The sequence below is a fragment of the Apodemus sylvaticus genome, chromosome 7, assembly GCF_947179515.1.
Source record: "Apodemus sylvaticus chromosome 7, mApoSyl1.1, whole genome shotgun sequence".
In the NCBI taxonomy this organism is placed as follows: Eukaryota; Metazoa; Chordata; class Mammalia; order Rodentia; family Muridae; genus Apodemus; species Apodemus sylvaticus.
Window position 1 is genome coordinate 27,829,186 of NC_067478.1, and position 17,140 is coordinate 27,846,325.

At 41.4% G+C, this 17,140-nt stretch overlaps 1 protein-coding gene and 1 non-coding gene across 3 annotated transcripts in view; both read right to left on the reverse strand.

Annotated features, from left to right (window-relative positions):
* The window catches only part of Xrn1 (5'-3' exoribonuclease 1), a 104,317-nt gene that overhangs the window by 13,758 nt on the left and 73,419 nt on the right, over window positions 1–17,140 (reverse strand). Inside the window, exons 33-37 of one of the 2 annotated variants that reach the window (XM_052187626.1) lie at window positions 10,493–10,601; window positions 6,696–6,757; window positions 4,738–4,848; window positions 4,464–4,586; window positions 3,469–3,616 (exon numbers count right to left, since the gene is read on the reverse strand). In XM_052187626.1, the coding sequence (XP_052043586.1) occupies window positions 3,469–3,616; window positions 4,464–4,586; window positions 4,738–4,848; window positions 6,696–6,757; window positions 10,493–10,601 (553 nt within the window). Of the gene's footprint in view, window positions 1–3,456; window positions 3,617–4,463; window positions 4,587–4,737; window positions 4,849–6,695; window positions 6,758–10,492; window positions 10,602–17,140 lie in introns of both variants that reach the window. The other variant, XM_052187625.1, reaches the window with a different exon arrangement.
* LOC127690237 (U6 spliceosomal RNA) lies at window positions 16,220–16,327 on the reverse strand. Its single transcript, XR_007978978.1, has one exon. It is a non-coding gene; the product is annotated as a U6 spliceosomal RNA (small nuclear RNA).

A 17,140-nucleotide genomic window follows, 5' to 3' on the forward strand; every position in this document is an offset into this window, starting at 1 on the left:
ACTATTATAAATATGTAATCAATTTCTAATAGCTTTTGAGGGCCAGCGGGATGGCTGAATGGTTAGAGCAACCTGCTGCCAAGCCTGCAGACCTGAATTTGATTCCCAAAATCACATAAGAGAAGAAAACTGATTGCCATGAGCTGTCCTCTGGTTTCCAAATGGTATGACATGTGACCCCATCCCACAGTAAATAAATATAAAGTATATAGGCAGCATGCACCAGCAGATACAAGGACCCTAGCACACACACAGCCGAGGACTGCTGGGTCTGTGTTCAATTAGTGATGATCTACCTAACCCGCAAGAGACTGGAGACCCTGCGAGTTTAGAGGTGGGGGGTGGGGGGTGGGGGGTGGGGTGAGGGATGGGGGGTGGGGACATCCTCAGGGAGACAAGGGGTCGGGAGGAGGTACAGGATATGGAATAGATGGTAGATGGGATGAGGGGGTGGGAGAAATAAAATCTGGAGTGTAAAACAAAAAAATAAATTAAAAAATCCCATTAAAAAAGAATCCTATCTCACCATAAAAATGTAACTTTTAAAAGGCAGGGGTTTCTCTATGTAACCCTGAGGATCCTGGAACTCTATGTAGACTCAAATTCAGAGATTCACCTGCCCCGGTCTCCAAATGCTGGGATTAAAGAGGTGCCGCTATACTTGGCTTCTAATAGCCTTTAAAATTATTAATTATTCAATATTTACTGTTGTACTGGCTGGTTTCCTGTGTCAACTTGACACAGGCTGGAGTTATCACAGAGAAAGGAGCTTCATTTGGGGAAGTGCCTCTATAAGATCCAACTGTGGGGCATTTTCTCACTTAGTGATCAAGGGTCAGGGCCCCTTGTGGGTGGTACCATCCCTGGGCTGGCATTCTTATGTTCTATAAGACAGCAGGCTGAGCAAGCCAGGGGAAGCAAGCCAGTAAGTAACATCTCCCCATGGCCTCTGCATCAGCTCCTGCTTCCTGACCTGCTTGAGTTCCAGTTCTGACTTCCTTTGGTGATCAACAGCAGTGTGGAAGTGTAAGCTGAATAAACCCATTCCTCCCCAACTTGCTTCTTGGTCATGATGTTTGTGCAGGAATAGAAACCCTGACTAAGACAACTGGTGTATATTGGAGCTAGGCACTGCTTTGGGGACAGACTTTGATCCTTAATAACTTCAGACTGAATTACTCAAAACCTTTTTAATATTGTGAGACACTTTTTTTTTTTCCCTTCGAGACAGGGCTTCTCTGTGCAGCGCTGGCTGTCCTGGAACTCACTCTGTAAACTAGGCTGGCCTCGAACTCAGAAATCCACCTGCCTCTGCCTCCCAAGTGCTGGTATTAAAGGCGTGCGCCACCACTGCCTGGCTCTGTGAGACACTTCTGTTCAAATTCAGTTTTGTTGGAGCCATTCTTCCTGGTCAGCTTTTGGCAGATGATTGCATAAGTGCAGTATTAAACTTAAGGTCTAAGGCACAGGGGCAATGTGTGTACTGTCATCCAGCACCGAACCACACTACAAGTGTCACTTCCAGTGTACGTCCCTGCTAATGTGTCTTAATTGTATTCACAGCCTTTTCTGTTTTAATAATGATTATTTTAATACTGATATCAATTGATAGCATCTATGATGGGTTGGAGAGTGCTATTTGGTTTATATATTAGTATCACAAGTTATTTGTAATGATTGTGGCCACTGTATAAATTGGAAAGATATTTAGAAAAGTTAAATATGTATTTAGCACATAATCATTTTTAAATTACGAAGGAAAAAGGATATGATATTCTTTTAAGGCTTGCATATTTATCTATAATAGTTTATCACAAGTAGATGTACAGCTTACAAATATTTAATTACATACACAAGCAAAAAAAATGTTTGAACAGAGTCCAAGTATGTAGCTTGGTTAGCCTTGAACTCCTGTTTTAGCTTCTCAAGTGCTGGGATTAAAGGTGTACATAACCAAACCTAGACTTAAAACTATTCTCAGCTAAGTGTGGTGGCATAGGCCTGTAATCCTGGCACTGGGGAGCAGTGGCAGGGGAAACTGTGAATTCAAGGCCAGCCTCCTCTACATAGTGAGTTCTAGACTAGCTTGACTAGAAGTACATTGTGAGAAACAAACAAACAAATGAACAAACAAGCCAACCAGAAAATAAAACCAAGCCAAGGAAGGTAGCTATCTGTGCCTGCAATTCCAGCACTAAGCTTATACTCCAGTGAGACTCCATCTTAAAAAGACTAAAGACAAAAACACATAAAAATAAAATAAAATCAAACAAAACAAATGGCTTATTAACAAAATTATCATCATTATTATTCTAATTTGCAGATAATTATTGCTATGTACCCAAAGCTAAGTAAGAACTCCTTATGCAGTGCAGACTGGCCTGGGGCTCATGGCCATTCTGCGTCAGCCTCCTGGGGCGGAGCCTACATGTGTGAGGCACCATGCCAGGCTTCAGAGTGTAGATATTTGTTTACTTAACTTTGTAAAAGATTTGTTGAGGTTATTTTAAAGTACATGTGTGTGTGTGTGTGTGTCTACACATGCGTTTATGAGCATGAGGGCACTACATGGGGAGGTCAGAGGTATTGGATCTCCTTGAGATGGAGCTGTATCTGGATGTTAACCACCTGATGTGGTTGCTGGGAACTGAAGTCCATTGGTTTCTACTGCAAGTAGAGTGCACTCTCTTAACCCTAAGCTATCTTTCCAGCTCTATTTATTCTTTATGTGTCTGCGTGCACATGAAGGTCAGAGTACAGTGTAGGTTATTCTCTGATAACACTGTCTATTCCTTGAGGCAGTGTCTTTCCTTAAATTGGGCTTGATTTTATTGGATAGACTGTAAGACAGCAAGACCCAGCAATCCTCTCACTGCTTCTCCAGTAGCTGGACTAACAGGTATTCATGAGCTACCTGGCTTGTTATATGTATGCTATGTAAGTGAATGATGGTCTTCATGTGGCAAGTATTCTTTATTGATTTTATATGAGTGTTGTCTTCAGACACACCAGAGGAGGGCACCAGACCTCACTATAGATGGTTGTGAGCCACCATGTGGTTGCTGGGAATTGAACTCAGGACCTCTGGAAGAGCAGTCAGTGCCCTTAACCACTGAGCCATCTCTCCAGCCCCGTGGAAAGTATTCTTAACTTGTTGAGCTACTTCCCCAGCCCCTACTTTTAAAATGAATAAATGGATTTGGTGAGATGGCTTAATTGGTAAAGGTGCTTGCTGTCAAGCCTGATGACCTGAGTTTAATCCCTGTCTGGGACATACACAATGGAAGGAGAGAACTGAACCCTCCAAGTTATCCTCTGCTCACCACACATGTGCTACACACACACACTAAACAAGCAAACGAACAAACAAAATAAACAGTTTTCAAAGGACCCACATGACCTACTGACCGAGTTTTCAGAAATGGCACTCACTATTGGAACCAGGAGTTAGCTTACCCAGCTTCTTACTTGGCTTAGGATGTGATGACGTCCCACGCTCATCTCTCCTCCTAGAGGAAACAGTGCCTTCATTATCAGACTTCTTCATATCATTCTTACTGTCTGTTGTGTCAGGACTATCAATTTTCAGAATTTCTTTAAGCATCCGTGTTCCTTTCTTTTTAGAAAATGATTCATAGAAAGAGGGACAAAAAGAGAATAAATGTCAGACTTAGGTAGCTTATTCATTTTTCTTCTTGATTTTCTGAGTTTTTTTTTTTTTCTTCTTCTTTTGAGGTTTGTCCTTATGCAGCTAGATGAGAGCTCTATCTAGTACTGGGCTATATCTACAGCCTTTGCTCTTTCTTTTTAATCCACTGTTAAAAATTAAGATGCGGCCGGGCGGTGGTGGCGCACGCCTGTAATCCCAGCACTTGGGAGGCAGAGGCAGGGGGATTTCTTGAGGCCAGCCTGGTCTACAGAGTGAGTTCCAGGTCAGCCAGGGCTACACAGAGAAACCCTGTCTCGAAAAAACAAAACAAAAGCAAAAAACAACAAAAATTAAGATGCTTGGGATGGAGAGATAGCTCTTTTAGAGATTCTGAGTTCAATTCCCAGCGACCACATGGTGGCTCACAATGACTTGTGATGGGATCTGACGCCCTTTTCTCATGTGCCTGAGGACAGTTACAGTGTACTCACATATATAAAATATTAAGTCTTTAAAAAAAAATACTAAGATGCTTATTGAATTCGCTTAAGGCAATTAGAAGGTCAAAGGCCAAAATACACTCAGATTTCTAAGTAATAGTTACCCTGTTTACTTTCTAGCCTATTTAACAATAGCAGTGTTTAAAAAAAAACAAAAACAAAACCCCAAAGAACATAAAAGCATGGCTAAACTGCTCCAAGCAACCCCGCCTTTCCTCACATGATGACGAAAGTGATGTAAGGTACCAACCAAGAGGAGACAGAGGGTTTGAACAGACCATGGGTGTGCACGTGTGGCTGCTGAACATACGAACCATAGCAAAGGATTGCGGTGACAGATGCGCCTCATCTGGAGGCTCTCCATGATGAGATAACTGTGGTTCACTCTCCTTAGAGATATTCAAAGATGCTAAAAAGTTCTCAATTCCAGAGTGAGGCTAAAAGAATAAATATGTGTAAAGATAAAAGTGGGAAGTAGCAAAAAGCTAGATTTTACTCTAAAAACTTAACTTTTAGTCAACCATTTTCCTAGATGTAAAAGTTTGAGAGGAGACAGTGGATAAAGGGTTTACTTATTTATTTACTTACCTTATGAACTGCATTTGGGTAACTAGTTACAACCTTCTGGGCTTCTGAAGTTCCTGGACTTTCATTTCTCTTCAATAGTTTAATATTACATTTGGCAGACTCTCCAGAAGTCTATATGAAAGAATAAGTTTCTTGTGCTAGTAAATTTATAGTTACTATTTAATAATATTCTATATAAATTCAGCAAAGTATTCTAGGTACTGCATTCTCTCTCTATTCATCTTTATGTGCGTAGGTGTTTTACCTGCATGTATGTCTGTATATGTAATGTAAATAAGCAGCCACATAGGTTCTGGGAATTGAACCCAGGTCTTGTAGAAGAGCAGGGAATGCTCGTAACCAGTGATCCAACTTTCCAGCCCCAAGAACTGCTTTCTTTTAATGCCATAAGGAAAAAAGGAATGAGAGGGACTAATAACTTGAATAGGAAAAATTATCATTTTCATTAACCTGTAAGTAAGATTTAGATTTCTTTCAATTTTAAGTATAGACAATAACCACTGATAAAGTTTGTATATTTGTGCTCTCCCATCTCAATATAGATAACCAGCTTCAGATGAGGTCATGAGGTGGAACTTTCATGACGGCATGAGCAACCTTAAAAGGAGACAAAGGGCTGGAGAGATGGCCACTTTAGCAGAGAAGTGCTCATCAAGGAGGATGTTCCCAATCCAAGAGATCCATTAAAATGTTCGTTAAAGTATGGTTTGTATGCATAAAGATACACATAATTATGCAACCTAACACATCTCCATGCTCCTTATTACAGACTAGAGACTGTACAACAAATACGATGTATGACCTCAGCTCCCCCCACTCTAACTCTACAGTCTGACTTCTTAAACTTTGCTACCAGTGTGTGTATTAACTAAGATTCTTGTAAGCTTCAGGGACTCTACTAGAATCCACCTCCCACAGACAAATGGACTCAAGATAAGTACTATCAATTAACAGCCTGTTTCCCTCCCCATCTGCCCATTCCTGAGGGTGGGACCTATTCCCCTTTCCCTGGTCCTGGAACAACCTCCCTTCAAGCCCTTCTCCAACTCTCAAGACCATAGGGCTAAGAATTTCAAATATTCACCAAAAAAAAAAATTTTTTTTTTCCCTGAAACTCCTTCTTCTGCTCCAGGTGCTCTCTCAGAGCCTCCATCTAGGAAAGCCCCCAGTACTTTGGCCTAACCTCACAGACTGTGTCAACCTGAACAGTAGTAAAACAACCAGCTCTTCCTGGACTTGGCCAACATTCCAGATTTTTGCCCACACCCCATAAACAAAACTGCACCCCAATGTCAGCAAGAAGTAGTGATGGCCAATCACAGCATCCCTTATTTATTTATAATCAACAAAAGGCTGGGGTGTTTGGTTTAGGACCGGGACAAGGGACCAAGGTACAAATTTTATATATCAAGCAGACCTGGCTTCCTGGTCCTCTCAGCATCCCTCAGTTCCTCCCTCCCTCCCTCCCTCCCTGGCATATCCGGCCCCTCTGAATTTTCCAGCCCAGGGGCTGGGTTGTCCTTCCCTCACAGACTCTTCCCTATATAATCCAGGTCTCCTACCCCGCCCCTCCTCCTTTTCCTCTTACTTCCCTGAAGCTTTCCCTCTTTCTCCTCCCCATTCCCCAAGGTAACTTCCCTGGCCTCAATCCACAGGGCCAGTGACCTCACTGACTGAGAGCAAATTCCCAATAAACCTGCCTTTAATATATTCTAATCTGGCTTGAATAGGCTCATTTCATGGGTGGAAAAATTTGTATGTATTAGTATGTACAAATAGATATTCCCACATATTTTATAATACATGAGAAAAGCTCTAAGTAACCAATAGTTTATTTCTCTTCTCCCCCCCCCCCCCCAGTCTTGCACTGTCGAGATGGCTGCAAAATTCACTAGACGCTATACAACTACCAAGGGCATAAAACAATCCAGCTATTAAAAATGTCAAAGAAAAATTACCTGTTTATTGGATAACTTTTGATTCTGACACTCAGCTTTAGGATTCTTATATTCTTCCTTAACTAGAGACAAGAAAACAGAAAATTTGGGAAGTGAAAGTGCTTACTAAATACCAGTTACAGTCATCAAGTACTCACTATAGTAAAAACATTTTAAGGGTTTCAAAGTGCACAGTTTCCTTCTGTGTCTGCGCCTCCCTCTCCCTGCTCCTTTTCGCCACTGTCAGTGCTGAGATCAAATCTAGGTGCTGGCAGTTCTAGGAAAGTGCTCTACCACTGAGCAGAGCCCTAAGTGAGAAGACATATGAACTGAAGAAATTTATAATCCAGGGGAGACAAGGAAAGATAATTGTAGACAATCAGATGGGAATGGACAGTGGGCTGTCCTACCGATGTCTATACAGTCATCTGAATTGGACATTGAAGGGTGTTAGTTCTTCAAACACAAAGAGGAGGCTTAGGGGAAAAAAAGATTTTGAGAAAAGACAGAAAGGAATGTAATAGGTCAGCTCCACAGGAGGGTAAGGATTTTGTGCTCATTGGAACTACAGGAGCAGGAGAGTCATAATCTTGAAGATATGGACACATGAAATTAGGTTGTAAGCAATGTGTAAGCAAGCACAGAAAGGCAATCTGATCAGAAGAGGAATTTAGTAAGATTAAATTATGAGTAATACACCACTGGCTAGATAAGAGGAGAGTAAGAGACAGATAAGGAAGTTCTCAAAAAAGTTTTATTTTTGAAGCTGGGTGGTGGTGGTGCACACCTTTAATCCCAGCAGAGGCAGAGGGGCAGAGGGGTAGAGGGGCAGAAGGGGCAGAGGGGCAGAGGGGCAGAGGCATCATATCCTGATCAGCCTGGGCTATGAGAGAGCCTATGTTAAACAACACCAATGAAAACCACAGCTAGTAGCAAAAACCAAGTGAGAAGAGAGAGGAAAGCAGATACAAGGGAAGCGGACAAAGAAGACACCAGGACATGAGAGGGGGCGATAGAAGATGAGAAGGAAGGAAGGACAGGAAGGAAGCTTAGAAAAAGGAAATGAAAATGTTAGGGCACATGATTAGTAAGCCTTTGTTGAGATATAAAATGCACATAGTAACTTACATCACTCTGTATAAAGCAATCTCAGGAAATACTTTAATACATTTTCATTAAATATACAATTTTTAGCTGATGCATAGAGAGGATAAATAAAATAAGGTTGGATTTGATTTGCGTGTGTTGTATGCATGTGTGAAAATATATGTAACCATATTAAAATCTATAATTAATATATGTTGATAAATAATAGAAAAACCAATAATTTCCTACAAAAAGAAGTCTAGGTGGTTTTCTGCTGATTTCTATCAACCCCTTAAAAAGGAAGTAAACACTTCAAAATATAGTAGGGACTATATCTCAGTTCTATGAAGCCAGTATTACCAAATAGCTCCAAATTAAAAATATCTCTTAGGAATACCTGTGCAAAACCAAAACTAAAATAAACAAACCCTAAAAATAATAGCAGTCTGACTCTTCAAGCATGTCAAAATGATTATGATCTATGATCTAGTAGGATTTACCCTAAAAATCCAAGTTTGCTCAGCATAGGAAATATGATTGGACATGTAGGATAAATTGAACAAGGCTAAATCATCCCAACAGATACAGTAAAACGAAAAATGAATCAAGGACCTAGGGGTGGGGAGGACTAGAGGGATAGCTCATTCAGGACTGGTCAGCTGCACAAGCCTGACACTCTGCACCTCTGTAACAACTAGACATGGAAGCATATCAGCTCTGGGGGAAGAAGGAAGGGCGGAGACAGGAAGATCTCTGTAGCACATTGGCCAGTCACAACCAGTGACTTCCAGATTTTGTCAGAGACCCAGCCTTTTTTGTTTGTTTGTTTGTTTGTTTGTTTTGGATTTGTTGCCCCCCAAAGACAGGGTTTCTTTGTATAGCCCTGGCTGTCCTGGAACTCACTCTGTAGACCAGACTGGTCTCGAACTCAGAAATCCGCCTGCCTCTGCCTCCCAGAGTGCTGGGATTACAGGTGTGCGCCACCACTGCCCAGCTGATCACGTCTTAAAAAATAAGGCAGACAGCTGGGTGATGGGCAGGCCTTTAATCCCAGTACGCAGGATGCAGAGGCAGGGGGATTTGTGAGTTTGAGGCCAGCCTGGTTTACAGAGCAAGTTCTAGGACAACCAAGGCCACAAAGAGAAACTCTGTCTTGAAAAATAAAACAAGACAAATACAACAATAACAACAACAAAAGGTAGATGACCCAGTAAGATGGCTCAGTGGGTAAAGGTCCTTGCTGTCATGGTGGAAAAAAAGAACCAACTCCTGTAAGCTGTCCTCTTGACTTCTACACATATCCACAGAATAAATATGACAAGTTTAAAGAAAAAGAAGGAGAAAGAAAGAGGAAAATACTTGATATCAGACCCACATGTGTTTGCATGCACTTGCAGAAACACCTATGTAAACCTGTAAGTCCTCATGGAGGAATCTGAGGCTGGAGGTATCCAGCTCAGTGGTATACTATTTGCCTGGTAGATATAATGTACTAATCCTCAGAACAGAAGGAAAGAAAGGAGAGAGGGGGAGAGAGAGAGAGAGAGGTAGGGAGGGAAAGAGAGAGAAAGAGAGAGAGAGAGACAGAGACACTGAGGGGGTGGGAGAGAGTGAAGGAAAGAGAGAAAATAAATATTTTAAAAAATTTAGCTCCTCCTAGGTAAAAATAAGAATAGAAAAAATTGAGTGTTTCCTCACCAAATTGGGGACACTGAAACCCATAGCTAAAAATAACATGTGATTGTAAGAGACATACAGGTCACCTCTACGATCAAGGTTAGGCGAGGTTAGGACAGCTCTTCTCTAAAACAATTAGCATAGCCTCATCAATAATAGTACCAAAAGAATAATGTAGGAATAAATTCAACAAAAACATTCTAAGGATTGTGTACTATAAATTATAAGACATCAGTGGAAAAAATTAGAAAAAACTAAGTACATGGAAAGGCATTTGTGTTCATGAGCAGAGGAATGCTGTGGTGTTGAAGATACTCCATCCAATGTGATCTATGAAAATTTCAAGCACAGTTTTTGCAGAAATAGATAAAAATGAAAAATTCATATGGAAATATGAATAAATGAAGCTAGAATAGACCTAGAACAAATGACACTATCCTGAAAAAGGCAACCAAAGTTGGGGACTCAAGACTGTCTGATTTCTGGAATGAGCACCACACTAAGCACAACAGCATGCCGTCTGTACAGATGTGTTAGATGGGCAGACTGGGATGGAGGCCAGAGCTTACCACAGAGATGTCTAGTCAACTGACTTTTAGGAAGGGTACCAGGAGAGCGCAAAGTAGAAAATAACAGCCTTTCTCACAACTGCGCTGTAACAACTGGGCATCTACCTGCAGGAGTATTAGAAACCTTCCCTTCCTCATTACAGCAGACTTTAAAGTGATGCGTCTATTTTATTTGTAACTCTCTCCGTCTCTGTATGTGTGGCATATGCATGCCACGGCACACATGTAGCTCAGAGGATAACTCTAGAGGCTGTTTCTCCTCTTCCACCACGTGCATCTTGGGGACTGAAGTCAAGTTGCTAGGCTTGAACGGCAAGAGCCTTTACCTGCTGGGTCATTTCACTTGCCTGATGAATTTATTTTAAAGTATGAGTTATATTTCAACAAAGCTATTTGTTTAAAAAAAAAAACCAACCAACCAACCAACCAACCAACAACAACAACAAACAACAAAAAGAAGAAACAGTTTTCTACCTTAAAACTTACATTTTCGGTGAGAGTCATGTTTTCTTTGCTGATGTCTAACACTGTGGTCATTAAAGCCAGATTTATGAGGTTCAGTTACTTGACTTATCTCTTGAGGTAGAACTGCACCCTGAAAGTTAAAATTCTCAGAAATTAATTAAACAAACCCTTGATATAACTTCAAAAAAATTAAAGTTAATTTAATAAAAATTACACAGCTTTTTAGAAAAACACACAGAAAACTATAAGGAATTTAAAAAACTACTCAAAAATCACTCTTGGAAATAAGTATCATTAATATAATGGTCACCACACTCCAGAATTCCCCTACATGTTAGTTAGAAAGCAAGGTAAAGAAAAGACAAGTACCTTCCCAAAGTTCTCTTTTCAACGGAAACAATTCAAACTAACTTTGTTTAAAGTTAACAAATACAGAAACTAAAAAAAAGCACTAAACTTTGAATGCTCATTAATTGAACCATCTCTAAATCTTTAGAAAGATTTCCATTGTTCTATGTGTCTGGGCGTTTTGCCTACATGTATGTCTGTGTACCATATGTGTGCCTGGTGGTCAAGGAGGTCAGTAGGGCATAGGATCCCCTGGAGCTGGGTGACAGAAGGTTGTGAGGCCACCATGTGGACACTGGCAACCAAACCTAGGTCTTCTACAAGAGCAACAAGTACTCTTAACTGTTGAACTTTCTCTCTCTTGGCCCCCAGAAATTTCTCGAAAACTTTCTCTAGATTTACTTCAAGACAAAGACACTTTTAGTGTGAGTGGAGATAAGGAGCGAGTGGGTGTACAGAACAGGGCTGGGCATGCTCAGCCACCACCACAATTGTCCCCACACATTGATGTTAACAACTTCCATTAAAAAGGCTTTAAAATTAATATTTTCTTGTATTTTTTGAAAGGTGAGGATATTAACTCATGTACATTCCTTTCTAGGTTCTTTTCTCAATAGCGGATTTTAAAATTAATGTTTATATTTCCAAATGAAACAGAACTTTCCAGCAAGACTGATCACAAACTTACAGTAATTAAGACAGTTTATAAATGGGCACAATAGTAAAATGACATGGCTAAGTTTTACATAAATATTTTATAAGATTCTTTCTCTCCTCTCGGTGAACGCACACATGTGTGCATTATACACTGATGTCCTCACACCTTCCTCAAATACTTCTCAGTCTAAGTTTTTGACAGTGTTCTTCACTGAACCCGAGCTCACCGTTTCAGCCACACTCAGTGGCCGGCAAAGCCCCAGGATGTGCCTAGCTCCCAGCCCCCAGCGCTGTGGCTACACATATGTGATACTATGCCTAGCTCTTAATTGAGTACTGAGGATCCAAATTCATATCCAAGCACTTTACCCACTGAGTCCATTCTCCAATCTTGTTTTGTTTTTTTGGTTTTTTGGATTTTTTTTTTTTTTTTTTTTTGAGACAGAGTTTCTCTGTATAGCCCTGGCTGTCCTGGAACTCACTCTGTAGACCAGGCTGGCCTCCAATTTAGAAATCCGCCTGCCTCTGCCTCCCAGAGTGCTGGGATTATAGGCATGTGCCCCCACCGCCCGGCTTCAACTGTCCAATCTTAAGATCCTTTGTTTGTTGGAAGAGAAAGCCAGAGGGCAAAAAGAAACAACTTGCTATAGTTGAATCTGCAAAAGGAAGTAAAAGCAGAGGCTGGAGAGATTTAAGACAAAGCAATTTTCATCATTGTGCTCTTGGCAAGTCCTATTTATCTTCAATTCTGGGCACACAGAACTTCACACTGGGTCCAAAGGAGCATCATGTCCTAGCTGACATTGAGCTTGTCTCAAAACACTTGAAAATATGATGGAGTTGGGGCACAGGACCCGTCAGGCTCCTCCTTCTCTACAGTTACATGGCGTGAGACTTTATCACCAGAGCAGGATGGCTGGGAGAGCTTTGGAAAGAGCAGTGCTTTCTGAGGGCTCTGGGCTAAGGAAGTGAACTGGAACAGAAGGATCAATAGACAGGCATACATAGAGGCTGCTTGTTGGTTACCGCCAGGTATGTTACATGCCTGTGCTCCCGCTACCTCAACTTCAGTATGGTAAGGGCACCAACTTATATATAAATAAACTGAAGTCCAAAAGTGATAATTTCATTGAAGAATTACTGATATTTGGGTATTTAAGTTTAAAGTACTTCAAAAAACAGATGTATAATTCTAAACAGAAAGAAAATACTGTAGTTGTGAACAGTTCTTTGGGTCATTAAAAAGCCAACTTATTATTTATGTGTGTATGTGTATGTGGAAGAATTGCAGGTGGTTGTAAGTTACCTGACATGGGCACTGGGAGCCAAGCTTGGGTGCTCTGCAACAGTAGTGCCCACTCTTAACTGCTAAGCTGCTGTTCTAGAACCCCCTAATGTTTCTCTAAGTGTTGGGCATACCGCTATATTTTACTAATGAATGCTTGGATTTTTTTTTTTAACTTTTGGTAAATTCTCTAGAATTTACTTAAGCTCAGTCTCTTCCTTCATTCCTTCCTCCCTCCCTTTCCATCTTTCTTTTTCTTCTTCCTCTTCCTTCCTCCCCTTTTCTTCTTCCTCCTCCTCTTCTTTTTTTCTGAGACGGGGTTTCTCTGGGCAGCCCTGGCTGTCCTGGAACTCACCCTGTAAACCAGGCTGGTCTCAAACTCAGAGATCGCCTGCCTCTGCCTCTTGAGTGCTGGGATTAAGGGCGTGTGCCACCACTATGCCCAAACAAACTCAGCTTATCAATATTAATGGTTCATGAGTTTAAAATTGTTGACCTATGTAGCTTTCACTTCTTGGGATAGACAAAACATGGCTGTGTTTAGTTAAATAAGTTGAATCTAGAAAGATTTAGCAGTAAAGGAAGAAAGCATATTTTAAGAACAAAGAACACACAATCCCAAATGGAAATGATTTGTGGGAAATAGAAAGTAAAGAGTACAATCTGGTTGATTTTATCATTTTATCAAACGGCTGGACATTTTTTTTTTAAATGTGAATTAGTATGGTCATGTTACTGGACCATAGCTCCGAGAGGTTTTTGATCTTAGAGAAAGAATTCAAAGACACAGAAGAGACTCAACAATAACAGGTCTGTTAGCGCAAAGCTCCAGTGTACTCTAAAGACACAGAGGGCAGGCTCAAGAGTCAGTGTCTGTCCTGATGTCTGTCTTAGTCTGGGTTTTTCTTCAGGTCTTATCCTTGTATCTTCAGCTCTTTCCATACTCAAGTAGGGGACTGTTTTATCATGAATGGTGCCACAGGGACTGTCACACCACATGATTAAGTGCATGGTACTGAAGTCACAATCCAGAGTATACTTTTAAAAGCCAATTTCTACACCATAGTTTTTGGCCAGTTATTTAATAACTCCTTACCTATCTTCCATATCAGTTATAGATTACAAAAGACCTTATGAGTGGGAGGAGTCAGGCTGGAATCCAAGAGTACTGAGCAGGAAGCGCTATACATTCAAAAGTATTAGAACAACACATTTTTAGGCCTGGCAAAGATCTCAGAAGTCTCCAATGCCTTCATTTTATATGTGTGATCACAGCAGTCCAGAGTAGTACATTTTCATAACTTGTGTTGTGAAACCTGCATTCCAGAACTTAAGGTTTAGCACTACTACAATCACTGCTACGCGGCATAAAGCGGGTTTTCAACCGAGAAGATACCTTACCCAATTATTCCTTCAGGCCAATTTAGGTAAAAGGATCATTAAGAGAGATTACACAACATTATACACAAAGAACTCTGAGAGATAACACCGGGGAGAACAGAAAAGGGAATGGAGAAGTCCAATGACTTAGAATCTTGTTACAAAAAGATAACAAAAAGAAGACAATTACAAACTTTCTTTTAGTGGTGACAGCATACAAAGCAGCAGGAAGCTAGTGTGGACAGAAGAAGCCAGACAGAATCTCAACTAGATCTGGGGGACATAAGTTCTCGATTCCAAGCTTTTGGGACTGCATGTCTGGGCAGTGATGATGTAGAAACGAGAACAAGAGGACAGGCTTTAGCTGGGGTTACTTTTGGGACTTCTTGAGGTCAATGTGACACATACACTCCTCCTCTACAGACTGGCAATACTGGATTAAATACCTGATTAAGAGGTCAGAACCATAGATTATAGATTAGTTATACTTGACAGACAGGTAAGAATCAAAGACATTAGTCAGGCATAAGGGAAAGGGAAGTTGTTCCGTTCAGTGGGATGGTTTTCTAGTGAACAGCTGGAAAAGCAAGAGTTAATATAGAAGGTGCACATGCAAGAACCAGGGAAATGTTTCCACTCACTTACCCACCCACTCATTCACTTTATGAAGCAAGGTCTCGCTGTGTTAGGTAAGTTGGCCTTGAACTCCTGGGTTAAATGGTTCTTTAGCCTTCTGAGCTTCCGAGAGTAGCTGGGACTGCAAGTGTGAGCCACTGTGCACAGACTTTTACAGCCAGTACAGTGGTGCAGACCTATAATCCCAACACTTGGGAGGTAAGACGGGGACTCTGATGATAAGGCTTGGCAGCAGGGGCATTTATCCACCAAGTTATCCTAAATAATCTTTAAGGTTATTATTACTACTTAGACACGGTCTCACTATGTAGCTCTGGCTGACCTGGAACTTGATACATAGACAACATGATTCAGGATCAGATGGGCATTCACAAAAATACATCTGCCTCTGCTTCCCAATTACTGGGATAAAAAGTGCATACCACCATACACTGCAGTTATTTTATTTATCTATCTATCTATCTATCTATCTATCTATCTATCTATCTATCTATCTATCTATCTATTTAGGCAGGGTTTCTCTGTGTAGTGTCTGGCTGTCCTGGAACTCACTCTGTAGACCAGGCTGGCATCGAACTCTGCCTCCCAGTGCTAGGATTAAAGGCGTGCACCACCACTGCCCGGCTAGTCTAGGGTTTTATTTCTCTAAGGTGTTGTTCAACTTGTTTTTAAGACAGGGTCTAACTGGGACATGGCTTATCCCGAAGGAGAAGCCGGCGGAGCAGTGAGCCCCAGGGATGTGTCTGTGTCAGTGTCTCCTGTGCCCTTTATGTGAGTGTTGAAGAACGAGCGCAGGTTATCTGACAGGCACTTCACTGTTTTAGTCACTGTTCTACTGCTGAGAGGAGAAAACAAGGCTTCTTTGTGGGGCTAACCACACTTTCAGAGGGTTGATCCCCTCTCCCCCTGGAGGAGAGCACAGCTGCACACACGGTGCTGGGGCTACATCCTGATCCACAGGGAGAGAGAGAACACTGGACTAGGGTTCTGAGGACTTGTCAGACCTCAAAGCTCATCCCCAGTGACACACTGCCTCCAACAAGGCTACAGGTCCTAATCCTTCTAATCCTATCAGGTAGTTCCATTTCTTTTTTTTTTAAATTTTTTTAAATTCGATATATTTTTTATTTACATTTCAAATGATTTCCCCTTTTCTGGCCCCCCACTCCCCAGAAGTCCCAAAAGCCCTCTTCCCTCTCGCTGTTCTTCCATCCACCCCTTCCCACTTCCCTGTTCTGGTTTTGCCCTATACTGCTACAACTGAGTCTTTCCAGAACCAGGGGCCACTCCTCCGTTCTTCTTGTACCTCATTTGATGTGTGGATTATGTTTTGGGTATTCCAATTTTCTGGGATAATATCCACTTATTAGTGAGTGCATACCATGATTGATCTTTTGAGACTGGGTTACCTCACTTAGTATGGTGTTCTCCAGTTCCATCCAAAAAATATGGAACGCTTCACGAATTTGCGTGTCATCCTTGCGCAGGGGCCATGCTAGTCTTCTCTGTATCGTTCTAATTTTTAGTATATGTGCTGCCGAAGCGAGCATGGTAGTTCCATTTCTTAGTGACTAAAGCAGTAAACATATCAGCCTACAGGGTCAATCTTATTCAAACTACCACACTGAGCAATTTTCTCAGGCTAATGAATCTTTTTAGTTTTTATTTTTGGGAGACAAGGTGTCAAAATAGCTGAGGCAGACCTCAAATTCCCTGATCCCGTTGCCTCTTCATCTGTTTGGATAACAGGCATATCCCACCATGAACAGTAGACTTCATTCTTTTATGTATGTAGATGAAGACATTCATGTGTGTGTGTGTGTGTGTGTGTCTGCCTGTGTTTGTGCATGCACATGAATGTGTGCTGGCTCATGTGTTATGTGCTCTAGGCGTTGTGCCTACTACTTTACTTTTTGGGCAGGGTCTTTTGTTGAACCTGAGCACACCAACTAAGCTAGCTTGGCCGACCAGCAAGCCCCAGAGACCCCCGTCAGCTTTCTATAGCCCTGGGACCCCCACACAGGCACTGCTGCACTGCCTGACTTTTTCTGTGGCTGCTGAGGATTGGACTCAGGTCGTCAGGCTCTCACCATGGCACGCTGCCAACCAAGCCCGTTTCCCAATGCCTCTTCTGTCTTGTGTAGAAGGGCCAGGGTTAAACTCACATAGGATAAGGAGCTTTGCATCACTGCCTACAGTCCCAGACCTCTTTTTAACCTTTCAATGTTTGTTCATATTTAAGAAAACCCTCTACCAGAATAACATTGCATATTAAGGGGGGGAAAAATAAGTTAATTGTGCCATTAAGGCCTTTGTTGAATTCAAAATATAATCATTACAATTTTGTGAGCAAGTAAAAATTA